Raw genomic sequence first — 27,981 nt, 5'->3', positions numbered from 1 at the left:
AAAAAAAAAAATTCACTCACATATTCTGAGGGCATCTTGTCCAATCAAGACACATAGGCAGAAGTGAATTAGTAAAAATCTTTGTTTACTTTGCACACAGCAGCCTCCTGTGAAATCCTAGCTTATGAAAAGAAAATAACTTTCTTAGTTTCTCTTTTGATTTGTTCGCAGTTATGTTAGACATAATCTTACTGTTAGTCACTCAAATGTGCTCTGCATGTAGCTTTGCTTTATCCAAACCAGTTGTTTATTTCCAGTATGTCAATCACATGTTTAATTACTGATTCCTTCAAATCTTAAAAGGTGGTGCCACTGTGTGATTTTCAAACATTTATAACTTGACTGTTTTGATTGTTTGTTTACAGCTTTGCCTTCACAGCATTGCACTCTATGACTCCTGCTGACAGCATCTGGTTTATCTGTGGGGATGTGAAGCCGTACTCCTGTAGGACCTCAGCCGTGTGTTCTCCAGTAACGGGGTCGGAGGTGAGGCAAGGCTCAGCAGGAGTGCGAGACAGAACCGGGGCTGGTCGGGGGCTTTCTTCCCCACTGGAGTCCTTCATGAAAGAGCCTCTTTCCCGGTTATGTGGGTGTGAGCTCACCTGGTCAAAAGACAACACAGGTGTAACACAAGCATCAGTCCCATCAAAAATCTCTGACCACTCCGCCTGGCTCTTTGAGGCAAAACGCTCTGTGAAGATTCGTCTGAGCTCTGGCCAATCATCAAAGCTCATCTGAGAAGGCAACTCTCCAGCATCCAACTCTAAGCCTAGAAAGAAAAAACAAAAAAACAAAACTTTTTATGACCCAAAAGTAATATCAAGTTAAATAAACTTCAGTATAACAAGCTGGTGCAGAAGCAGCCAACACTTTCATCTCAGTATGGGCTGCTGATCTTGCTGAAGGTCCAAGTTGGCCACATGATGTAATCATTTTAACCACTCGTTACTGCTCTACTAAATAATGAATAATGACTCCATGTGCAGGATTTAAGCACTGACTTTAATATAGCAGTTTTTTTCTGTAATTTCTTATGCACAATTTCTCTTTCAGCCAAATACGACAGACAGGAGTGATCAGCAGCGCAGTATTTTCATATAATGAATACATAAAAGGTGTATATATATATATATATATATATATATATATATATATATATATATATATATATATATATATATATATATATATACTGAACAAAAATATAAACGCAACACTTTTGTTTTTGCTCCCATTCCCCATGGGATGGACGTAGAGACCTAAAATTCATTCCAGATACACAATATAACCATCCCTCCCAAACAGTGGTCACAAATCAGTCCAAATGTGTGGTAGTGGGCACATCTGCCATATTGAGATAATCCATCCCACAACGTGGTGGCACTGTGAATGCGGGGTCCTGGAAGTGCGGGTCCTTAGAATGAGGTCCCGCCAGCTCTGGAAATTCTCTGGAAATTCTTCCCACGGGACATTTCCCACTGGGGCAGTTTCATGATGACAAACTACTCTCAGGCATTGACCTAGAAATTGATGGTGACATGCTGCACCCTGAAGCCGTGCAGACCTACCAACGCTTCATATTACTGAGAGATAAGAGGCGGCTCGTCATTCTTTTTTGGCCATTTTTAGAGAAATGTTGTGCCACATAATACTGACCTATGAATCGCCCAAGCCTCAAAAAGGCACCGAACTCAGGGGATGACAGTTTGACAGGCCTTCAATAGCTTTTGCACCATTGAGCCATTAGCTGAAAACTTGACACATGTGCATGATGTACATTATGTAAAAAATATTGAGGAAACTGGACAGGTGGATAGGAAAAAAAAGTGACAGGACCAAAAAACTCTGCAGCAGATGAGCAGTATCTGAAAGTCACGTCCTTATGAAAAAGGTAAAAAAAAAATCCACACCTGACACAGAAGCTGAGAGATGCATCTGGCCCTTCAGTTGATTCATCCACTGAAGCCTCATCAGAACTAGTCTCAGTGGAAGCGTGGCTCTAAAAACGCTGTTGTTGAGGAAGGCAAACAGGGAGAGAAGGCTGAGGTATGCTAAATTTTCTGTTTCTGCCTGCATTTCCGCCAGTGGTGTTGGGCATGTTTTCAAAACCGATGGAATTACGAAAGTAGAAAACTACTGTCCGATTTTGATCCCCCATGTGATTCCACCCGGAAAGCATCTGATTGGCAACGGCTTCATTTTTCAGCATCAAAACACACTGTCAATGCAGTAAAAGAATACCTGGATAGAAAGAACCCAGACCTCAAGATTACTGAAAGAGTTATCACTGAAAAAGATATTACTGAAAGATCATCTTGACAGAGAACAAAACAAAAAGCAGCCAACATCCAAAGAAGGGCTTTGAATGATCTTCAACAAGTCAGGAGAAATATTCCTGACGACCACTTAAAAATGACAACAAAAAAAAAGCTTGTGTAGGAGAATCCAAGCTGTGTTGAAGAATAAAAGTTGTTATAAGAATTCAGTTTCAGTGTTTGCCTGTTTCAACAAATCGCTGCATTCATTTCCAATTTTCCAAGTAAAATATGAAGCAATGAGGGTTAGCTCGAGACTTTGGCAGTGTACTGTAATGCTTCACTTTGCTCAAATATTGATCAGAGTCATGATTGGATGGGTTACAGGCAGTTTTCTGATTCATTCATTTTTGGATTGAACCTTAAACTTGATTCTTAGCCACCATAAATGTTTCCTATTGTTGATTCAAATAAGTCAACAAACCTTTAAGCAGCTGTTTGTAGAACTGAGGTTCAATGGCACCAACAGCCATGAACTGTCCATCCGAAGTCTGGTAGGTATCGTAGAAGGGAGCTCCACTGTCCAACATATTTTCTCCTCTAGACCGGTTCCACAAACCAATACTACGAGATTTCCATAAAAACGAACCCATATATGCTGCTCCTTCCACCTGAAGAGTATGAGACAGGAAGACAGGGATTCATATTTCATGTCATTGAAAAAAAAGAAACAATTTTCTTTTCATTTTTATTTTTTCCTTTAATTCATTAGTGTGAGTGTAGATAACTGTCACACATATGACAGAGGATATTGTTTTTTTAAGCAGGTTGGCATGAAAATCTTTAGAGAACAGAAAATACAAAGCAAAGATGAAATGTGGTGTCAGTGCAACAACGACACGCACAAATCACATTCTAAATACTAACACAGCTTTCTGTATTCAGAGCTTCCACTGCTGCTGAGTAAACAGAAAAAGCTTGATCAAAAAAATAATGAATGCATGACATAAAAAATGCAAATAATAACATTGCTGGGAGGGAATCAGTCAGCAATAGTCCTTCTGCAAAGGCAGTAAGAGAGTAACTACCATCACTCTCTTACTGCTGATTACAATCACTTTGTGTGACCTCTAATTGACAGCATGCTTATTATTAAGGGTTACATGAGCAAATACGTTTAACTGGATTTATCAATACATCAGCTAAACATACATACCACATAATTAACATTTAACTATGGCAGTGGCTGAAGTTTAAGCTTTGAGTCACATTAATCTTGTGCTTGGACTTTGTTTTTTCCCCTCACGTTTTTTTTGTTTTTTTTACTTGCCTGGCACTAGAAGGGTCAACGACAGCACTAAATTAGCACAAAGGCACTAGTACCGGCCAAATGGTTATCATAAAAACCAATGCTGGCATCAGCCCCGGATTTTACAAGCTGTGCATCTATATAATACAGCTCTGTGAGCCGTCAGAGACAAAGCAGAGTGGAGAAAGATCTCCAGCTAGTCGGGGCTTCAGTGATTTCACTGTTACTCGCTGCCAAAAAAACCCCCAAATTATTGTTTGAAGAATATTGCTTTCTCTTTTGATGATCTTCACTCATGAAAAATGCATTTCTGGTTTAGAACAATGAGACCATAAGTGTGGAGTGCAGTGTTAATAGTCTGTTTTCTTGTGTACCTCATACTGTATACAGCAGCTGAATCCACTCATCCCCTCAATAAGATCTCTAAGAGCAAGAGCTGACACAAAAATAGGAGAAAAATAGGAGATCATTGTCTGTCTTTATTTAAAGCTATAAAACCTGCAATCATTGATGTCTTTAACCGCTTGGAAGCAATGCAAACAACTAAGGAACACAACACTGACATATCATAGATTTTTAAATCGATTTGGCAAACATTAGCAAGCAGCTGCTTATTGGACTTGTGTCTGTATCCACCTGCTGAACAAGCACCCAGTATTTATTATCTTGAGTTATATTTAGCTGTTTTTGTGGTTTCTATTATCATCTAAATACTGCCTGTCTGTTGTCTGCTGCCAAGTATAAAGTGTAGTGTTGAGCGAGCCTTCCAGAGTCGTTTCACTGAAAAGAGCTCGGAGGGCAGTGAGAATGAACACTGAAGCTTCAGAGTAGATTACTAAACAATGGGGGGAAAATCAGCAAAGCAAAGGAAGCCTTACATGGTTTCAGTTACAACTAAAACCATGTAAGGCTGCGGGTGTGTGGTCGTACTCTTTAAGCAGGCTGTGGGGAAACACATTTGTTTGCTCACTAACATTGTGGCCACACCTCTCCCTTTTGTGGGCAAAAAGCAAGTTCATTAAACCTTAGAGTGAAGACTTGGCTTCAGGTTGGGGTACAGCTTTCATGAGTACTGAGAGGGGTCTCCATGAAATCTGTCTTTCGTCCCAGGTCAGCCGGTGACTGCTGTTGTGCATCAGAGAGTGTGCACGGGCAGGGAGGTTGTTTATCCCACCATCAGCCAGCAGGCCACAGCCAGGCTCCACCATCAGCCAGCAGGCCTAGCCAGGCGCCATCATCAGAAATTCCGCTTCCGGGTCCCTCGTGGTGGCCGCCTCGTGCTCTCGCTTCAGTATGCCACCCAAGAAAGGCCCAACACCAGAGGAGGTTGAGGACATTAAAACCTCCCTCGGAGCGCTGTGCGGAGACGTGGCCGCAGTCAGGGCACAGCAGGAGCTGCTTCTGGGGCTTCTGGAGGAGGTAAAACAGCTACGCCTCCAAAATGCCGAGAAGGACAGACGGATCATGGATCTCGAGCGGCGGGTGGATGAGCTGGAGCAGTACACCCGTACGAACGACGTGGTCATCAGCGGTATTAAAATCAAGCCGCGCTCGTACGCGCGCGCGGTGGCCGGGAACGTCGGGGAGCCCAGCGACGAGGAGACCCGCTCGGTAGAGCAACAGGTGGCGTCCTTCCTCCAAAGCAAGGGGATAGAGATGGACCTGGAGCACATAGAAGCATGTCACTCACTGCCCAGGAGGAGTGACAGACTGCCGGCCATCATTATGAGATTTGTCAATCGGAAGAACAAGGTCGCACTGCTGAAACAAGGACGCAAACTGAAAGGCACGGACGTTTTCATTAATGAGCATCTGACACGAAAAAACGCAGACATCGCGAGGAAGGCAAGGCAACTGAAGAAGAACGGTAAAATACAACATACATGGGTAACAAACTGTAAGATTTTCATTAAGCTAAACGGGACACCAGAAGAGGCAAAAGTACTGATAGTGAGGAACATGGAGGATCTGGACAAGTATAACTGACACCAATGTATCAATTACACCAGGAAATGACATGGACACGTTGAAATTAGTTCTTCAACAGAAAGTAATTGATCTAGATTGTGAATATAAGGAGCATAATATAATAGATCCAGAAATAGATTCTGAAAGTAACTTTCTCTCTTCTTTTGTTAAAAATTGTAATTATTTCACTCAGGAACAATATGAAAAAGAAATTAACCTAGACGGGAAGCTCTCATTAATTCACTTTAACAGCAGAAGTATGTACTCTAATTTTGATTTCATTAAGGACTATTTGCAACAATTTTCTCGCCCCTTTAGTGTTATAGCCATCACTGAAACTTGGTTCAATGTCGATAAAGGAATAGATTTTTGTTTGAATGGATATGATTTAAAATACATGAATAGATTAAATAAGGCGGGCGGCGGGGTTGCTATATATGTTCATAACTCTATAAAATATAATGTTGTAACAACTATGTCTATGGCTATTGATGGAATTTTGGAATGTTTGACTATTGAGATTATGAATGAAAAAAAGAGAAATGTTATAATAAGTTGTATATATCGGACACCCAGTTCAAGTATTGACACTTTTAATGAATGGATAGAAAAAACGTTTGCTTCGGTGAACCAAAAATTACTATTTATCTGTGGTGATTTTAACATTGATTTGCTAAATCCAACAAGGTTAAAAGCCATTGATGACTTTACTGACACAATGTACAGCTTATCACTATATCCAACAATAACAAAGCCAAGCAGAACAACTTCACATAGCGCCACTATTATTGACAACATTTTTACTAATGTCATGGATTTCCAAATTAATAGTGGTCTGCTTGTCTGTGATATAACTGACCACTTACCAGTTTTTACTTTGTGTGACTGTGATTTAAAAAAAATAGATACCAAGATCATGATAGCAAAGCGAACAATAAATGAAGAAGCAATTCATGCCTTCAATTTCGATTTAGCACAACAAGATTGGAGTTCGGTGTATGAAGAGTCAGATGTGGACAAGGCTTATGATAATTTTCTAGATATTTTTACTATGTGGTACAACAAACATTGTCCTGTAAACGAACACATGACAAAGAAAAAAAAAGATAAAAAGTCCTTGGATCACAAAAGGAATTATTAATGCTTGCAAAAAGAAAAACAATCTGTATAAACAGTTTATCAAAGTAAAAACAAAAGAAGTGGAACAAAGATATAAAGCATATAGAAATAAATTGACTGATATTATAAGAACGAGCAAACAACTTTATTATAGAAGAAGATTATATGAAAATAAAAACAATATAAAAGGAACTTGGGATGTGTTAAACAACTTAATTAAACAAGGATCTTCTGGAACATCATATCCTGAATATTTTACTGATGCAAATGGTGAAAATCACAACATGAGTAATATTGTCGATGGGTTCAATAAATTCTTCATAAATGTTGGCCCTGAACTAGCAGCGGACATCCCGTGTCATAAAAATGAAAATATCAGTAATATAAAATCAAATCCCTTTTCACTGTTCCTCTCAGCTACAAATGAGCAAGAAGTAATAAATATCACATTAAAATGTAAAAGTAAGTCTTCAATGGATTATCATGACATAAATATGTCTGTAGTTAAACAGGTTATTCTGAATATTGCTAGTCCCTTAACATATATCTGTAATTTATCATTTCAGTCTGGTTGTTTTCCAAAAAAAATGAAAATTGCGAAAGTAATACCACTATATAAAAGTAATGACAAACACAGTTTTACCAATTATAGGCCTATTTCTCTACTGCCTCAATTCTCAAAAATTCTAGAAAAACTTTTTAATTCAAGATTAGAAAAATTCCTTGAAAAACATCAAATAATAAATGTTGGTCAGTATGGTTTCAGAACGCAAAGAACCACTTCAATGGCGATAATTGAGGCAGTAGAAGAAATTACTGATACACTGGATAAAAATAAATATGCAGTTGGTATTTTTGTTGACCTCAAAAAGGCCTTCGACACAATCAATCACTCAATTTTACTGGATAAATTGGAAAGATATGGTATTCGAGGGAAAGCTGGTAACTGGTTAAAAAGTTACCTAACAGGTCGGGAACAATATGTTAGCATAGGGCATTACCATTCAGAGAAACTTGGTATTACATGTGGTGTTCCCCAAGGGTCAGTGTTGGGACCAAAACTTTTCAATGTATACATAAATGATATTTTTGATGTTTCTCAAGTACTTAAACTCATACTGTTCGCAGATGACACCAACATATTTTTCAGTAGCGATGATTATACTGATCTTGTAATGACTGTAAACAGGGAGCTACAATTAATAAAAAAATGGATGGACATAAATAAATTATCATTAAATATAAATAAAACTAAAGCAATGTTTTTTGGTAATTTAAAATATAATATAGAATTACCAATTATCATTGAAGGTGTACCAATTGATAATGTGAGTGAAAACAAATTTTTGGGAGTTATAATTGATAACAAAATTTCATGGAAACCCCACGTCAGACACATAAAAACCAAAATTTCTAGAAGCCTCGCAGTTTTGAACAAAGTGAAACAATTCCTTGATAAAGATGCACTTCGTACTCTGTACTGTACCCTGGTTCTTCCATATCTTACATATTGTGTGGAAGTGTGGGGAAATACATATAAAAATACAACTAATCCATTAGTCACAGTACAGAAACGAGCACTGCGTATTATTCACAAGGCTGGTTATCTAGATCATACTCACAAATTCTTTCTTCAGGCAAAGTTACTTAAATTCCAGGATCTGGTTAATTACAATAAATCCATAATTTTGTATAAAGCTTTTACTAAACTTTTACCGGCAAATTTACAAACTAGATTTGAAATTCGAGAAAAGGTTTATAATGTGAGAGGCTTTGGAGAATTCAAATTACCCAGAACTCGAACAACCCGTAAAGGCTTTTGTGTGTCTGTATGTGGTGTGAAAATCTGGAACAGTCTGAGTTTACAATTGAAACAATGCAAAAATATTCATAGATTTAAATTTCTCTACAAACAGTTGGTCTGGTCACAGTATACTCAATGATGCTTTTAGTGTGCTCTGTAATGTCTGTTCTCTTACCATTGCTGGTATGGATTCCAAAATAAAAATAAATAAATAAAGTGTGCGTATGTATGTACATATATGTACTTGTGTGTGTAGATATATATGTATGTATATGTATGTGTGTTTGTTACTTGTAGTTATTACTGCCTGTTACCTGTGCTAATGCAATTTATAATTTATATATTCTGTATTCAGTTATGAAGGCTCTAATTGTTGGTTGCGAGCTGCCGCTTAGATGCTTGTATCTGCCTGGGGCTGTTGATGGGTCTGTATGCAATGATGGGCGTAGCTGCGGGAAGTTTATTGTTTTTTTTTTGTTGATGAGTGAGTATAGGGGTGGGATTTAATAAGTTTTCTTCGTCCCACTCCTTTTTCAGGCAAGTTTTGTTTTTTGTTTTGTGTATTTTATGTTCAATATAGGTATTTGTTGTGCCTGAAAATGAATAAATAAATGAATGAAAAAATGAATGAATGAATGAAGTTGCACACACAGGTAATCATACCTTCAAGTGACTCTTTCACAATCAATGTTTCTAAATTCCCTGAAATTGTCTGTAAAGTGCCCACAGGTGTGAATTTAAATATGTCCACGTATGTCAGAATGGCAGAAAAGCACACGATGAGCGTGTAATGCACCCTGCCTTCAGATACAGAGCGTGCTGGCACTGGCTGCAGCCCACCTAAGCATCAAAACGATAGGCATGTCAGGTACGGACGGACAGTAATGGACACTAATAATATAATTGATAGCAGACCAGTGATGTTGAGAGAAAAATTAGAAATCATGTCGAACATGTGTCACAGTTGGTAGTTGTGATGCAGTTGGTGTACTGCTGGGCATTTAATCAGCTCCTGCACTGACACATAGAACAGGCCACAACAGGTGTTTCTACAACCTCACGCTTCATTAAAGAGAATCCAAGGCAATATAATAAACTAATCAAATTGATGTTCTGTCTATGTAGTATCATTAACAACTTGAAAAACAACATCTGCATTATTCTACTTATAGAATAATGAAATTTTTATTATTTTTATGGTTTTTTGCCATTTTTTCTGCATAAAGCTTAACTTCAGTTCTTTTCATAAATATAAAATAGTTATTACTTTTAAAAATTTTAACCCTTTAAACACCAGTTTAATAGTAGAGTCTGGCGCATGTCATTGATTCACATCAACATTGATTATTGAATACCAGTTAGATCACATAATCCTAGGAACTCATAAATGGAAAACATCATAAAACCCCAATTTCTTTTCAAAATAATACATGCCATCTGATTTCTTTTCTAACCATGATGGAGGTTAGATGTGTAGCAATAATTAACAGTATCAATGAATTTTATGCGTCTTTGTTTTTTTGTGCAGTGACAGAAGAACAAAAAAACTCCCTCTCAGCTTGTTCGTGGCCAAAAATGGCCACCCCTGTTTATGTTACAAATGTCTATAAAATTCATATATATTAAAGCATTTTTCTACTTTCATTGACTTGATTTTTTAAATTAGCACCAGTCCTAGTCATGAAAACCAAAATATAATTCAAATTCAGATATTATACCCTTTGAATACCAGTCAGATTATGTATTATTACTACGCTTTTGGGGGAAAATAGTAATAGAGTTCACATTTTTTAGCATATGAATGATGAAACCTAATATTTTTTTTTATCATCATCGCAGGTCAGTAACAGTAACAATGTTACTGGGGGGGGGGTTGAATGAATGGCCAAGAAGAAAATCACAATTTTATATTCCAGTGTGTGCTTCTGTGTTCATCCTCATTAGCAGCAAGATGTACTAACCACAGTAGAGTGGTTTTTGTAGCACACTTTCTACACCTGGTGCAAGGGGCTGCTGCTGCAATCCTGGAGGTGCACCTTTTGCACCTTCTTCTCACTTCATTCACAGCAAAATCTCCAGTGTTAAATTAACACTGGAGAGTGTCTATATGGGTCCACACCTCTGAGTGTTAAATACAACACTGTTGAGTGTTAAATTAACACTTTTGACAGTGTTATATGTTTAAAAGTAACCTAGTCAGTTTTGAAGATTAACAATGGCTAACACTGAGCAGTGCTGATTTTCTAACACTGGAAAATAACTCAAAATGTTAGAAACAGTGCTGTTGTCGTTTGAGCTGCAGCTGCAGCTGCAGGTTTGAACAAAATGTCCTGTGATTGGGTTTTGTTTTTTTTTAGAGTTAACATTTTGGGTATGGTCTCTTTTTATGAAAAATACTGAGTAAAAGTGCTTTTAGCATGTGCTTCAAAGCTGAGTTTGACTGGGCTCAATAGCCTGCATCGACAGAAATTCACTGCAGCATCATTATTTATTCCAGTCTATCTTGCAAATACATGTTTGTGCTGCAATGTCATGCTCAAACACAAACTATTAGATCCTTAAGATCAAACCTATGTCAAAATTGTTTCATTATTTTTGGTCCATTGGAGTGTGGTAAGCCATCAAAGGCCGCTACTAGAAACTCGGAATATTACATGAAATCGCTTGCTTGGCCAAAAATGGGTAAATGATGTAATTTGGTAAAAAACATTAAGTCAAGTCAAGTCAAGTTGGCTTTATTGTCACTTCAACCATATACAGTTTAACAGTACACAGTGAGGCGAAACAACGTTCCTCCAGGAACCAAGGTGCTACATGCAACATAAATTTACAACATAATTTAACAGAAAAACTCTAAACTAGCTAACTAAGAGGCCTAGTTAGCTGGCTAGCTAGACAGACTAGACAGACTGACCTAACATAAATTACAACATAAATTAACAAAAAACTACAATTTTCATGTGTTGAGTTTAGAATGAAAGCATTTTTACCTAAATCGCATGATATAGTACTGTCAGTAACAAGGAATCAAAAAAGGTGGTTATAATGGGTTTCAATTGGCCAAAAATAGCCACGATATAATCAAGAGGAACAATTTGGTGTATAGTGAATATTATTGATATTATTAAGGAGCTGATGTTGAAAATTAAAAAATCCAAAAAAATACACACCTTTGGGAAGTTTCATTCCATTTGCATTAACAGAACGAAAATGGTTGAAAAAAGAATAGTGAAGTACAAAAAGAGCAACAAAAAGACAGTAAGCTGGATAGTGGGGGAGAGAAAATGCCACATGCTGAAAGGTTAGTGAATAATCAGAAGCTTATCCAGGGACTAACGAGTGGATAGGATGCACTTCACCAGGACCAACAAAACTGCAGGAACTAACCTCAACCTTCAGCTTGCCTCAAAACTCAAGGCTGAAGAGCCGTGAGACTGAATCAGGTCATTTAAAGCAGCAGAGGAAGGAGATGAAAAACAGGTGGGCGAAGGAACTGATTGCGACTGCATAAAGAACAACAGGACAGAGCCACAGCTCTGGCACCACCCCACAGCTTCAAGCAGTCCACCTGCACCAACATAACATTCTCCTCTTGGAAGCCCAAATGAACAAATGCTCCTAGCAGCAATACTGACAGCCATATCAGGCACAAAATAAAGCTGTAAGTACTGGCACAAAATGCAAGAAGTTGCCACTCTGCCAGCCTCAAACCTTTGAAAATCAAGTTAGAAAGAATAACATAAATACTACAGTATCTTAATTTTGGGTTTTGATATGATATTTTCTATAAATTTGCACATCACAAATAATAACATTCAAAATTGCCTTTCAGTCGCAATTTATCACCATGCCTATTTAGGACATCTCAATAGTAGCTTATCAAAGTTGCTTATTCTTTTTGGTAGTTCAAAAAAACTAAACAACCCCCCACCCCAACAAAAAAAAACCCACTAGTAAATCTGGCCTTAAGAATTCTACAAGTAAAATAAAAATACGTTAAAATTAATTAAATACAATACGAAAGATGCAAGTTTTAGTGTGCAGTCTTACGTTGTGGTTATTAATGGTCTTTTCCCAACACCTCTACAATCTAATCAACTGTCTCTATTCTAATTGGAGGATAGATTTTTTTAAGCCATCATAAAAGTGCTGTACCTGACTGGATTATACTACAGTAAAATCCAGTCAACATATGTACTGATCATGTTTGTATAGGATAGGTAGGTAGGGTAAAACCATAATTATGTATGCATTAATAAAAAAAAATTATTTAACACACATATTATAAGTTTCATAAAAAGGCTGAATTTAAGCCAAAGATTTTATACTGAATTGTAATACTCTGCATTTCGCATCCCTCATTAAGTGGATGCTGACATGCATATGCTTATGCCACTAACAACCTGAGGGTGAGGACACTAAGTAACACAGCATGAAAATATAAATTACACCAGACCAAACAAACATAAAATGCATTAAACAGTTCTATGAATTTGAATACAGCGCTAATACATACTCTATATTGCCAAAACTATTTGCTCCTCTGCCTTCACATGCACATAAACTTAAACATCCCATTCTTAATTCATAAGTTTAGTATGATGTTGGCCCACCCTTTCCACCTGTAACAGCTTCCACTGATCTGGGAAGGTTTCCCACAAGGTTTTAGTGTGTTTATGGGATTTTTATGGGGTTTGCTTTGTGCACTGGTGCACACAGTCATGTTGGAACGTGAAATTGTACAAAATATCTTGGTATGCTAGTAAGAGTACTAACAGTTGGTTTCACTGGAACTACGGTGCTGAGCCCAACTCACTCTGGTTGCAGCATGCTTTACACTAACGCTTGGATGCAGCTGAGAAAACTACTAGATGTAGTCAATCAACATCACTAACAAGAAGTTAAAAGGCCTTTGCCTTGTCAGGTTTGTTGAACTGCATAAGCAGGGTCTCTCGCAGTGCACCATCGCTGCTGGATGTGGGATGCAGTAAGACAGTCATTTGGAATTTCTTAAATGATCCTGAGGGTTATGGAACAAAAAAGACAAGTGGAAGACCCCAAAAGGTTTCACCAGCACTGAGCCAGAGGATCCAACTGGCTGTCCGTCAAGACACTGGACGATCCTCGACCCAAATTAAGGCCATTACTGATGCCAACTGCAGCCCCATAACAATCAGACGGCATCTGAGACTGAAGGGCTTCAAAGACCTCGTCTCCTTGAACACCACAGAACTGACCGTTTGGACTTTGTAAGAGAGCATCAAACATGGGACAATCAAAGGTGGGAGAAAGTTTTATTCTCTGATGAGAATGTTTTCTATGCGCCAAAGTGGAGGAGGCACCATAATGGGGTGCTTTTTCCTTCAGTGGAACAATGGAGCTTCAGGAGGTGCAGGGGCATCAAACGGCTGCTGGCTATGTCCAGATGCTGCAGAGAGCATCCCTCGTGGGCCCTTGTTTGCATGGTAACAACTGGGTTTTTCAACAAGACAATGCTACAGTGCACAATGCCCACAGGACAAGGCACTTCTTCCCGTGATCTAAATCCAAATGAGAACCTTTCGGGATGGATGGCAACGGAAGTTTACGAAAATGGACAACAGTTCCAGACAATAGATGCCTTTCGTGTGGACATCTTCATCACTTGGAGAAATGTTCCCAGTCACCTCATGGAAAGGCTTGCATCAAGCATGCCACAACAAATTTTTGAAGTGATCAAAAACAATAATGGTGGAGCTACTCACTACTGAGTAGGGTTGCAAAATTCCCGGAATTTTCAAAGATGGAAACTTTCCATGGGAATAAACGGGAATTAACGGGAATTTATGGGAGTAAACTGGGAATTTTCAAAATTGAAGGTTGGCTCTTCTTAGGGAACTTAAATATAGTTGAGCAAAGCATATTTTAGCATAATATTGACAAAAACAAACAAATGCAATTCAAATACACTTGAATATCCATGCCATTCCTTAATCACATTTACAGAGCACAAGCTTGCTGCATGGCTATTGAGACCACCTACTGGCACTGTGCATGCCTCCATCACATGTACACATGGACCACACTTTTGAGCCTGAAGGACAAAGAGTATTGAAGGCACACATTTGAGCCTGTGGACTTAACAAGTGAGGTAAGTTTTGATGATTTTATGGGAAAATATATTCATTAAATGTTTAAATTGTGAATATCACATAAAATGTATTAATCTGGTAGATAGCAATCTGATAAGATGCTAGATAAAATGCTAGCATCTGTTAGATGCTAAATAAGCCATAGCTAGTATAACATAAAGAAGATGCTAGCTTCCTCATTTGGCTTTTTTGTTTTGAAGATCATTCCAGTTGTTTAGCTAGCCTTACTATTTATATCTGTTTATTATCATATTGCAATTGTATTATTACGATCTCTTGCATTGCATTAGCATTTTTACAAGCTCTTGTTTTATTTTACAGAAAAATGCCACGTGCGCTATCTGATGTGTGGAGACATTTTACACCAGCTAATGTACAAGGGAAATCTGTATATATGTGTAAGTATTGTGATAAGACGTATGTGAAGAATGCCACAAAAATGCAGCAGCACACTGCAAAGTGCAAAAAAATTCCTCAAGGCCCAACACATGCAGCAGCCAGGAGTTCCACTCAAGGGGAAAATGAATCTGTTTCAGCTGTATCAGACTCAGATACCCACTCATCAGCTCCTGGTCCCTCTGGCATCAGAGGATTCTTTGATTTTATGGATGACACTAGCCAGAAAAACGCAGATGAGTGTTTCGCTCGTGCAATCTATGCAACTGGCTCACCCCTGATGCTGACATCCAATGTGAACTGGAAGAGATTTTTGAATGTTCTCCGACCAGCATACATTCCCCCAACCAGACATGCATTGTCTACTCATCTACTGGATGAAGAGTTCAGTCGAGTTCAAGCAAAGGTGAAACAGACCATTGACCAAGCTGACTGTATTTCAGTCATCTCTGATGGATGGTCCAATATCAGGGGACAAGGAATTATTAACTACATAATCACCACTCTGTGGTGATTATGTAGTTATGTGATTATGTGATTATGTGATTATGTATTATGTATTATGTATTATGTGATTATGTGATTATGTATTATGCCTGTGTTCTACAAGAGTGTAGACACAAAGGAAAACAGACACACAGGCCAATACATTGCAGATGAGCTAAAAGTGATCATCAATGACCTTGGACCAGATAAGGTTTTTGCACTGGTCACTGACAACGCAGCCAACATGAAGGTTGCCTGGGCACATGTGGAGGAGACCTACCCTCATATAACTACTATTGGCTGTGCTGCCCATATACTAAACCTTCTCCTAAAAGACATAATGGCACTAAAAACAATGGACACTCTGAATAAGAGAGCGAAGCAAGTTCTGAAATATGTTAAAGGCAAACAAGTAACTTCCGCTACATTTCTGTCAAAGCAAAAGGAAAAGAACAAGAGTACTACACTGAAGCTTCCCAGCATAACACGATGGGGTGGTGTTGTTATCATGTTTGACAGCCTTCTGGAGGGAAAGGAGTCTCTGCAAGAGATGGCCATATCCCAGTCTGTAGGCATCGACAGTGACATCAAGAAGGTCATCTTGGATGATGTGTTCTGGGAAAGAGTATCTAGCAGTCTGAAAATCCTCAAACCTATTGCAGCAGCAATAGCAAAGATAGAGGGGGATGGTGCCATCTTGTCAGATGTCCAGTGCCTTTTTGCAGAACTCAAAGAAGAAATCCAGACAATTCTGCCCACTTCCCTACTACTGAAAGCAGAGGAAATGGCTGTGGTCAAGTCATTGGAACAGCGGAGGGCGTTCTGCATGAAGCCAGTGCATGCAGCAGCCTACATGCTGGACCCCAAATATGAGAAGGGCATACTTTCTGGGGAAGAGATCAACGGTGCCTATGCGGTCATTACAGCCATGTCTGACCACCTGGGTCTCGATAAAGGCAAAGTTCTAGGCAGTTTGGCAAAGTATCGAACAAAGCAAGGCCTTTGGAAAGGGGATGGAATATGGCAGTCATGCCAGCACATATCTGCAGCCACCTGGTGGAAGGGACTATGTGAATCTGAGGCCCTTGCACCTGTAGTCTCCATCCTCCTCCAAATCCTACCATCATCAGCCGCCTCTGAGCGCAACTGGTCACTGTTTGGAAACACCCACACAAAGGTTCGCAACAGGCTCACAAATGTGAGAGTGGAAAAGCTGGTCGGCATTCGGGCAAGCCTACGGCTCTTTGAGCCTGACACAGAGCCATCCTCAACAAGGCTGGAAAGTGACACTGAAGAGGAAGACTCAGAGTTGGATGCTGAGGAAGTGGACATGTTGTTGGATGATGATGAGGTCCAGGAAGAGTCTATTGACTGAGCAAAAATGAGAAAAGAGGATTGCTTGAAGGAAGATTTGCATGTTTAATGGGACGTTTTGGAGGATAAGTGGCATTTTTCATTTAACCTTTTGAATGGGACTTTGTGGAGATTTTTGGACAGGGGGCATTTTTGAATGAACGGGGTTAGGGGATGGTAATATTGAACTCAACATTTCTGTTTTTATTCATCCATGAAACAAGTTATTGAAACGTGTTCTATTCTACTGTACTTACAAATAAATCTGTTTAAATATCTGTTGAAAAGATTTTGCATGGAGGTTTTCTTATGATTTCTGTTTATATTTATGCTTGGAAATAATATATTCCCAGTTAGTTCTCCTAAATTCCCATTAATTTCCATAATTCCCATTATTTCCATGGACAGTTTCCAATATGGAATATTTCCAAAATTCCCAAGCTTAACTTACCATGGAAATTTACCGGAAACTTTTCGGAAATTTTCCGCCCCTTTGCAACTCTACTACTGAGTTCATGTTTGGAACTTTCATTTATGTTTTGGGGGGGTTTACAGTTTTTTTGGAGGTGTGGTCCTAAACTTTTCATCTGCTGTAAAACGGCCTGTTTCAGCTTAAGCATTGTTTTCAAACAATTGTATGCTCAGAAAAATGTTTTGTCTCAGTCCCACTTCTTCTTGTTGCATGTTGAAGCTCTACTTGGAACATTTTTAAGGTCCAAACATGCAAAATATGATTTTTGCCCGTTTTCAAGTGGTGTTAAACTTTGAGCCTGTATTAATACCTTTTACCTTAAGTGGATCTGATAAAACCCCAAATAAATTCAAACTTGTGTACCCAAGTTAAAAATGTAAAAATATTAAACTTCATCCCCTCTCTGAGCTTTAGCACTGCATCTCAAATCTCTCTACAGCCAAAATAACTTTCACTTTCAGAACTTGTGATCAGTGAACAGTTCCCCACAGGGGTGAGATGTGCAGCTTCTTTCAACTTGCGAAACTGCAGCTATCTACTACAGCTGCTGTCTGGCACATCCTTCAGTTATGAAGGGCATCTCTGAAATTACATGTACAGTTTGTTGGCTTTGCAGCTGATGGCACAGCTGCTGTGCTGAGCTGATAGAGTGCGTGAAAAGACAGAGTGAAAAGATCATCTCTAACTTGACCGTCATTCCCGCCGTCAATTACCTGCGATCCATGAGTCTGTAAAACACATTACAGAGCTGCATCATTTTCACGTATTTATGACTTTTAATCTGAAAGGTTTGCTGCTGATCTCAGTAAACATGATCGAGTTTTATCCCTCCCTGTCCAGAGATTTGCAAATATGAGTTAAAGAGAAGCGGTGAAGTGCAGAGGATGCTATGTGGGAAAACAGAAAAAGTCCATCCTAAAAGCAGACTGTTGTCTTAGGAATGCAGAGGAATATCTATCTATCATTTTATAAATACACAGCATTTTATACCGTTGCATTTTTACATGATTTCACACACACACACACACACACACACGCACGCACGCACGCACGTACACGCACACGCACACACACACACGTAACACATTACAACATACCTGTAAATGTTGTTATATGTTAAAGTTCTGAAGTCGTTTAGTTTAAGTTCATATTATTCTATAACATTACACTGACAGCAGCAACAAATAGATAAATAGTCTAATAGGCTTGAGAGTATACAGGACCACTCAGTTAGTGAAGTATTTTATATAATTATTATTTAAAAGTATCCCACTTCTTGCCCTATGGCAGCTGCTATGGGCTCCAGATAGCCCGATCCTGAGTTGGATAGGCAGAAGAGAACAGAAGAATGGATGGATTATGTAAAAACTGTAGAACTGCTGCAACTTCAAGCCACACTGGTAGCTATTTTTTTCTAACAGGATAAAAGGGTTGCAAACGTATTGCACTAAACAAAAATCTCCAAAGGATGTTGTGATGTTCCTGTTTAAAGACAGACTCAACTCTGTTTATCTGAACAGTGCAGCGCATTTGACGTGAGGGCTGTCAGTCTGTAGCTGCACTTCAGAGCAAAGAATACTGCTCTTTTTTTTCAGCATTTTGACAAATCATTGTAAATACTTTAACACTTTCTATCACTTTAATTCAGCCGCCTGGTTCTAAACATTTTTCTGTCATAAGACAAGCTCAGAGCACACATTTATAACTGCTTCACACTAGGGGTGGGTTTTTATAATCGATTCATCGATTAAAATCGATTCTGGCTTGGATAACGTAAAATCGATTCATTAAAATCCTGAATCGATTTTTTAATATAAATTTATTTTGTCCGAAATGCCAGAATCTCTGGTGACATCTCACAAAATTTCAAGAACCACCAAACAGTAAATGAGAGCAGGTACAGGGATTCTGCACATAGACTTAAACACACAGCGCGACCCGCGGATCAGAATCAGTTAGATGTCGCCTTTCTCACAGTCGGGGCTGAAAGCCGACAGCTCGCTGATCCGGGTCCGCGCTTTGTGTTCACGCCCTTTATGCGCTGATTCTAAAGCTGTTAGTTTGATCTCTCTCCAAACAATATTGACCGAATCAGCAGCAAAAGAAGATCCAAACGCTTCACATAAACATCGTCATGAATTCACTCTTTTACTGTTTTGCTTCCATTGCGATGCGCAGCTCTCTCTCTCTCCCTCTCTCCCTCCCCCTCCCCCCCCCCCCCCCCCCCTCTCTCTCGAACAGTTTCGCTTTCTTCATTATTCGCTTGCTTGTTACACAAGTCTACTGTTGCTTACAGCGCTGTCGGCCGCTGTTTTTTCCCCTTTTACATTCTTCCGAAAAGAAAACCTCATTTCTGCTGTTCAATACTGAACAAATTGAAACTTTTTAAAATTATTCAAAATGCAAAATGCTTAGCCATGTCTCTAATAAAACCGCTGTAACGTCAGAGGTAATGTTGATTAATTAATGGTTTTCTTTCGTTTTTGATGTACTGCAGAATATTTTTATAAAATCCCAGGCCAGGAAAATCACCTACATGTTTTTCTGTGTTTTATCTTCAGCTACTTTGACACAAAGGCATCTGCTGTGATGCTCACACCTTGGATAAAGTCTTGAGAGTGTCAGCTTCCTTTTTATAGATACAAAAATATGTAAATGTCCTGATCTGAATTATATCTCTGACTGTCAAAATTTCCCAGATTTAAATCGAATCGAATCGAATTAAATCGAATCGTGGATCGAATCGATTCGGGACCTTGTGAATCGGAATTGAATCGATTCTAGAAATCAGTGACGATACCCAGCCCTACTTCACACCCACTAGCATTTTTCTGTCTTTGCCTAATAAACCAGATGTTTGCAAGGAATCCACCTAATGACTTATCCTACTATCACAGGAAATACAATCACTTGAAGATACTCACACGGGCAGCGGAGTGGACATCGCACTGATTACTTTTTTATTATACTACAATAAGTACATTAAACTAATTTTTCATAGTGTGCTTAGTGTTTCCTATGCTCTTGCAGGGGGAAAGGTATAACAGCCACACAGTTTACCACAGTGCAGTGCAACATAAAACAGAACACATAGTCTTAAGTTTGCAGGGCTTCTGTAAGTCTGAATATGTGCCAAGCACTTTGTACCAAGCACCTTAAGCATGTTATGATAAAAACAAAAATTTCTAACTATTACATTTATACAGTTCATGATAGTAGTTGTTTACATCAGTGGTGCTTACCATGCTAGCATCAATGATCTGTCCTTTCCCTGACTTTGTCCTCTCCAGCAGCGCCAGGACAATCCCCAGAGCGCACGTAAGACCACCGCCTCCAAAGTCTGCTAACAGATTCAGTGGAGCGTAAGGCTTCTCGCCGCTGCGACCCAGCCGGGATAAAAGGCCTATGACAGGAATGAAAAAGTAGAAGCTTTACGCAGAAAATCAAGTATTGTTGAGCTCAGTGAAAACAAAAGAGCCACAACAAACAGCAATGCATGAAAGATATTTAGTGGTGCGCAAGTGAACAGAACTCCTTCAATGGGTTTATTTTTCTTCTAGTCTGTCAAATCCATTGCTGGCATTGCTAAAGCAGCATGTAACCTTTGCTTTGTATTTTTTCCCTCCTTTTGCTTTTCCTGTAACAAAGGAATAGCATAAAAGGACCTTGGGGCACCGACTTAGCTTACTGGGATGAGGCGACGACCATATGCTGTATAGCACAGCGTGGCCGGCCCGGGTTCATATCTGACCCGTGGCCCTATAATAAGGCCAAAAAAAATCGTTTCTGTTGTTTTCTCACAAAGTACCATATAAGACAATATTTTTGGCTCGGCTTACATTGATGTCATCATTCCCTTTAATCCTTTATAAACATGGATAGTTTGGCTTGGTGTGCTGCAAAATAAAGCCCAAACAGACTATCAAAACTTGTTATCTAGACCTTTAAAATGCATCCTTGTAAGTGTAAATGTATGTATAAAATATTTCACCTCCTTTGCTGAAACTAAAATGATATTATTAGGAAACCACTAATGGGCTAATTATAACAGAAATGTGTTCTTGAACAGAGTTTTAGGGTGACTGCAAAGACTCTCTGAAAAAAATAAAATAAAATAATGCTGCAGTTAGTGAGTACAATTTATTACCCAGCATATGGCCATGAAAGTGCAAGAGGCCATGCAGATGGCCTTTTTTCATTTCGTAAAGACACCAAACGTAGGTGAAAGAGAGGGGAATGTGTGTGGGGGGTTAAATGCTTTTTAATATATTTTCAAAAATCCATCAAGTTCATCTGGTATAACCGGTGCCAACTGATTGATATTAACAATATGAATAAAAGAAATATCTAGAACCTCTTCTAAAATTCTCATTAATGCTTTAACAAGACTGAAGAAGAACCCTTTAATAAAGCAGTAAATCCTGCTTTATTAAAGGTTTCTTGGGGCTTGTTTAATTGGAGGCACAACTAGAAAGTACGTTTACATTATCAGACCTCATTTGGGAGTTTGTAGTCATACGCCCACTTGTCCTTTTAATAGATAGACATGCTCAAATATCTGAGTGAGAGCACGTAAGAATGTATGTACGCTAGTCTGCTGAAATGCAAGCTCTGCTCTAATTACACCTTACGATGCCCAAGTATAGCGACAATAAAGGAATCTTTACCTTTATCTATCTGATCAGCCAATAACAATTGAGTGTATTTCGGCATGCAGACATGATCAACACAACCACCACGACATCAGAATGGGGAGGAAAAGTGATCAAAGTGGCTTTGAATGTGATATGATTTAGTTCCGAGATGTGCAAGTCTATATTTCAGAAACTCTTGATCTACTGGGATTTTCCCACACAACCATCTCTAGGCTTTACAGTGAATGGCCAGAAAAGGTCCCTGCCTCCGGTTCTTCTGGTGAGATGCCGACATCTTTATGAGTGACTTAAACCCATTCCCACTGTTCTCAGAGATTCACACATTACACTCTTGTTAAGATTTTAATTTTTTTAGGGTTATCCCAACCTCAAATTATCAAGTTCATGAAGGCTCCCTTGTCATTTCAAACCCTTTTATTCAAACCCTGTGTCAGTCTGCAGTCCTTCACACAGTTTATAGCGCTGCCATGAAGTTTTAAAATGGGAACTGGGAATGTGAGTACATACCTTTTTATATATGAATTTTAAGTTTGAAGAAATGGTTCTAACTACACTGTTTTGAAAAAAACGAAACAAGGAAACAGTTTAATCACAAAGCCAGAGAAGGATAAAAAAAAAAGCCTTTGTGGTTGTTAAGGTAACGCCACATGGTAGGTAAGAAAATGTTAACATTTCTATTTAAAGAATTTTGAAATGATGCTATTTAAATATGTTGGTGTTTAATGGATTGGCCCATATTCTCTCAGTGTATCCTGGTTCTGCTGCAAAACACCTCACCTTGGAAGTGACCAGGAAGCATCCTAGATCAGTGCTTAAACCACCTTAACTGGCTTCTTTTTTTAAACATGAAGGAGCATTGAGCTCATTTCTAACTGTGAGATGCAGACACCCTTAAAAGGGCCTGTTTTCACAGCTCATGTGCACACGTAAAAGAAGGATAAAATAAATGTCAATTAATAATAAATACATATAAATATTTGATGAAGTCTGCAGTCTTATGAGTCTAAAATTTTGATCTGAAAGCATTAACAGTTGTGTTACCTGACATGGCAGTGTAGTTGATGTCATGCCCAGCTACGGTGGCATAAGATCCACTCTGACCATATCCAGTCAAGCGAGCGTAGATCAGCCGAGGATTTTCCTTTAATAGCTCATGTGGACCAAGGTCAAGTTTCTCCATAACACCTGGGCAGTCAAAATTAAGTCCACATGTAAATTTAATCACACATTACCTTTTCTGTTTCTGCTACTGCTGATGTTGGTTTTCAAAGACTTTCATATTCCTACGTGGCTTGTCACCTTATGTAAACCCTTTGAAGACACATAAGAGTCAATGGCATTTAAAAATTAAGAATCTTCTATGTGTAAAAAAAATAGGAGTATAATAAAACACAAAGTTTTTTTATATAACTCAAAGAGCCATACTTCTGTGTTACATTAGGATATATAGTTTTCTTTCCCTAAATTGCCAACTTGTTATGTAAGTGAATTTATAAGAATTAAGTTGTTTTTAAACATTATAATTACTTAAGTAATTCTGTACATAAGTACAATAATGTTGTAGAGAGCAAGACACCTTGCTGGCACTATTGTGCTGCAGGTCTCACCTTTGCGATACGGCTCCAGGACCACATCAGACTTTATGCAGAGCTTCCTGAGCAAAGCTATACCCTCCGTGGTCTTCAAGTTGATGGCCACAGATCGTTTCCCCCGCGCTTGTGTGTCCAAAGACGTAGGAACTTTGGTCCGGTCCACACGGATCACCTTGGCACCAAAGTCTGCCAGGATCATGCCGCAGAAGGGTGCGGGTGCCAGGCCTGCCAGCTCAATAACTCTAACCCCAGCCAGTGCCATGATTAAAGGACTATAGGATCAAATAACAGAAACTTCTTTCAGTTTAATGCAATCCAATGCAACACCAATAGCAGTAGTTGGGGGGGATGGGGTGGGGAGGCTAATATCAGAGCCTGTGATGTTAGGAGAAATTTAAGTTTAGCTGACAAAAATCTGTTCAGACACACATACAGTCTAAAAGTCTGCCAGTCTATGTCAAAGTGTTTGCAAGAATATGTAGTTCATATAACAGTACATGTCTCCAGAACAGCAGTTTTCCATGATGACTCACCGACAAACACCCTCAAACTGAGATGAAAACAATAACAGCAACACTGTACTGGCTGTAATGAGGAACCTTTAGCACTAACTGTAAGTGCAGCTTCATTTCTGGACTCAGTGCCAGAAATGGTACGGTCTGATTATGCCCTGCAGCTCAAAGTGGGTGTCACATTGTGACAGAGGAGAAAAAGCTGTTAATAACAGCACAGTAGCAGCCCCATTCCTGGACTGGTAACATCAGTTGATGTGATCTCATTTCTATGTTGCTCATGACCTGCAATCACATGATCTTTTATTATTGTGCCTACATTTTGTGGGAAAGACAGAGAAAGGGGGCCCATTTTATGCTTTGCACATCCGTCAAACATCTAAATTGATGCTGTGGTCATGCTGCAACACAGCAACATCATTTTTTTCTTTTTAAGATGGAAAGCTTTGCAGCGCATCAAAGGGAAACACACAGGCAACCGGGACAAATCTCTGAAAGTGCAATTTCGGGTGAAAAATCCTTGGGCGACAAACCTTCTGTTTAAGGGGAATGAGGTCGACCTTGGCAAGAGTGAGAAATCAAAAAACAGATTTCAAAGCCACATCGTATCAGAGGATCCTTAGAACACTACTCTCTGTGTGAATGCTATTGGCAATGGAGCCAGACTGTGTTAAGAGGCAATAACACACAGCTTCAACACTGTACCTGAGCTGTACTATAATGTGAATTTGCCTGAAGATAAACAAAATAGTGAGTTTTCTTATGGCAGACAGTTTATATATGAAATGAAAGAAACACGCATTTTGGTTTATATAAACATTGGTAATCCAAAGACGAAGACAAATTTGAAGAGAGTTCAGAGGGATGGATGATGCTCATTCAACAGAAACACTCATATTATGAGTGTTGATATTGCATCAACCAGAGCTCTGGAACTTCTCTATTGGGACAATAAAACAGTTTAATTTATACAACACTGTCATATTAGCTTAATAAGGACTCATAAATAATTACATGTAGCTGCTATGTTTTCTGAAAGAAAAAAATGATCAGACTTTTACTAAATATCAGCTTCAATATTGGTCTTAAAAGTCCTATATTGGTTCTATTGCGTATCTGCGGACTTTCTTAAGTGACCTACCCAAGGTTAAGTGTAAAATTGGTGAGGTTTTAATGTGGTTGGTCTGCTGAAAACAAACCAAGAAAAACTGGATCTGCTACTATTAAGGACATTGCTGTTGTGAAAAAGCAATCAGTGCCAGAGTGACTCCCACAGTCAGTGGAAGTGGAAGTGATTGGGAGCAACAGCAACTCAGCAACAAAGTGGAAGGCCACCTAAAATCACAGAGAGCAGTCAGTGGATGCTGAGGTGCATAGAAGTAGCCAGGTTTCTCCAACTTCCTGAATCAATCACGACAGGCCTCCAAACTTCACATGGCCTTCAGATTAGCTCAACACCATTGCATAGAGAGCTTCATGGTATCGGTTTCCATGGCTGAGCAACTGTATCCAAGCCTTAAATCGCCAAGCGCAATCCAAAGCTTCAGTTAAAGCGGTGTAAAACATGCTGCACTGTGTGGGGACTTGGACTTAGCTCCTTCCTGTTCCAACAAAACTGTACATCAGTCCACAAAGCAGGTTCCACAATGCCATTGGAGGTACAAGTTATCATCTTCCGGTTGAGTGAACGCTGGCGCGACTTGCTGCCACTACTCACCGATATCCTTTTATCTTTTTATATATATTTTTCGATATATCTTTTTTCGAATGAGTTTGGTGTGGACGAAATTGACTTGCCTGCAGAGACCTGACCTCAACCTGACAGAGCACCTTTATAGCTGCAAAAGGTGGGCCAACATATTTTAAACCCCATGGTTTTTGAATAAGATGTTACTCAACTTCATATGCATGTGAAGGCAGACAAGCAAATACTTTTGGCAAGTAGTGTAGAGTATACTGACAGTCTATTTTCTGTTTCAATGTTTCCTATGCATACACCATGTATATAGTTCACTCACACATATATGTATAAAAATATATTGCTTTTTATTTATTTATTTATTTATTTTCCCCTCATTGTATATTGTTTTCCCTTCTTTACTTTTGCACCTTGTGGTCCAGCTGCCCAATTTCGCTGTGCAAGAAACTGCACAACGACAATAAAACTCTCTAAGTCTCTAAGTATAACATATACATGTAAATATGTATTATAGTAAAAACATAAGATGGATGTCTGTGCAGGTCCTCAGTCATCCAGGTCATAGTAGATGTTCATCTTTTTGACCAAGAGAAATTGTTTAAGAAAAGGATAAAGGAGGCTGTCTACATCCACTCTGAATGACCGTCACTAAGCAGACACTAACTATCACCCACCTACAATGCAGTCTTGAGATCCCTCCCCAGTCACAATTTGACCCATGCGCCCTTAATAGCTTACATTGTGGCAGAGGGTGGTAATGTTTAAAAAACAATTCACACCTTGAATTATCCTGGGGTATCCACAATAGTGAGTTAATGAACCAGGATCATTAAGAATCTCCAATAGTTGTTTCAGAACTAAAGAACAACAAAGTCCCGTTGTCTTCTTTTCAAGCACCCAAGACTACCAGAAGAGGACAAACTAAACCACAGTTGAAATAGCCTTCCTGGTGGTCTGCAGCGACAGAGACGTTTAAACTTTAGACTTTGAAACTGGACCTGAGTATTTTATTCAAAGGTCAAAGTGACATCCATTATCAGTGAGTGCAACCATGCACACTACAGTACACAAATGTCCACAGACAGTATAAGATTCTACTTTTATACTGAAATCCTTTCTTTCCGTTACTTTATACTGTCTATGGCACCATGCACACGTAGCTCCGTTTAGTACCCAAGTAACGACACTACACTACCAACAAACTCAATGCTTTTGAGCCAATCACTGACTGCAGTTTGGCCCAAAACGGGCTATTTCTCGTTTACGTTATGCGTCATGAACAGTCGAAGCAACAAGGGGAGGCTACAGCACCACAAGTGGAGCACATCTTCACACTGCGTCCGACACTTTGTATAGCACTAAGGAGCAGTTTGGCTTACTTTCAAGGAGAAGACAAGACACCTCTGCTGAAGCTGCGTGCACCGGGCGCCTGAGCAGACTGACGTTACAGTGACCGCTGGATATGTCTGAAACACTTTGGGGTGAATCACGTGTGTACTAAACAACAACTACATGCTTACGACATAACAGTAACAAACTTAAGAAAGAAACACACACGAAACAGTCATACCAAACCGCTCATAACTGTCATAGAGTTACTATCGTAGCTAAATGTATAAAAAGTAATTCTGGCCAAATTACACAGGTGCAACCAACAGGCTGTATAAAACCCAACTCTCACTCAAATATACCGTCCTCCAAGCCTCCTGCTCGTCCTCACCTGTTCAGCTGAAAAGATGTTTTTTTGTTCAGAAGAGGTTTATACGAAGTAAACAACTCCGAAGGAGTTCACTGGGGAGCTAGTTTTAATAGAGTGGTTAACTCCGCCTAGCTGGGCTGCTTGCGGTGTACGCCGGTGAATAATTAGCGAACACCGTCTGTTGTGAAGAAGCAGCTTCCTGGTGACCTCAGAGAGACAACTGCTAGGTTTTCTGGGAATTGTAGTTTCCACGTGTCGCTAACGTATAGGGTAATTTTAAGTGAGTGATTGAATGAAAGAGCATTCAACTCCACAAAATAAAATATGTAAAGACAAAATATTATTTATTTCCATCGTTAAAGGTTATTCTTAGTATATAACAACTTACTTTAGGTTTAAAGACAGTATTCTGAACAAGCTCAGAAAGAAAGCTCAGATTTAAAATGATTGATAATATAAGACAAACATCACACAAACAATGACTTTAGCATTTAGAAGCTGAAATTAATTAATTTTGCTGCATCACTTTGG

General features: G+C 39.0%; 1 protein-coding gene across 2 annotated transcripts; it reads right to left on the bottom strand.

Moving 5' to 3' along the window:
* Nucleotides 1-222: 222 nt before the first annotated feature.
* amacr (alpha-methylacyl-CoA racemase) lies at nucleotides 223-27,576 on the bottom strand. 2 transcript variants are annotated; one of them, XM_085279904.1, is made up of 6 exons: nucleotides 27,472-27,576; nucleotides 23,556-23,812; nucleotides 22,990-23,133; nucleotides 20,536-20,696; nucleotides 2,740-2,926; nucleotides 223-769 (listed from the first exon to the last, which is right to left on the bottom strand). In XM_085279904.1, exons 2-6 carry the CDS (start codon nucleotides 23,800-23,802, stop codon nucleotides 360-362), a joined length of 1,149 nt encoding a protein of 382 aa, XP_085136030.1. In that variant the 5' UTR covers nucleotides 23,803-23,812; nucleotides 27,472-27,576; the 3' UTR covers nucleotides 223-359. The 2 variants fall into 2 exon arrangements, with proteins under 2 accessions (XP_085136030.1, XP_085136029.1); XM_085279903.1 differs by lacking the exon at nucleotides 27,472-27,576 and adding an exon at nucleotides 27,131-27,201.
* Nucleotides 27,577-27,981: the final 405 nt, after the last annotated feature.

Source organism: Mchenga conophoros, linkage group LG7 (assembly GCF_057382185.1).
Source record: "Mchenga conophoros isolate Kocher_MC1m ecotype Shallow Benthic linkage group LG7, M_conophoros_male_GT1.1, whole genome shotgun sequence".
Taxonomy (NCBI): Eukaryota; Metazoa; Chordata; class Actinopteri; order Cichliformes; family Cichlidae; genus Mchenga; species Mchenga conophoros.
This window is presented reverse-complemented; position numbering and strand designations above follow the sequence as displayed.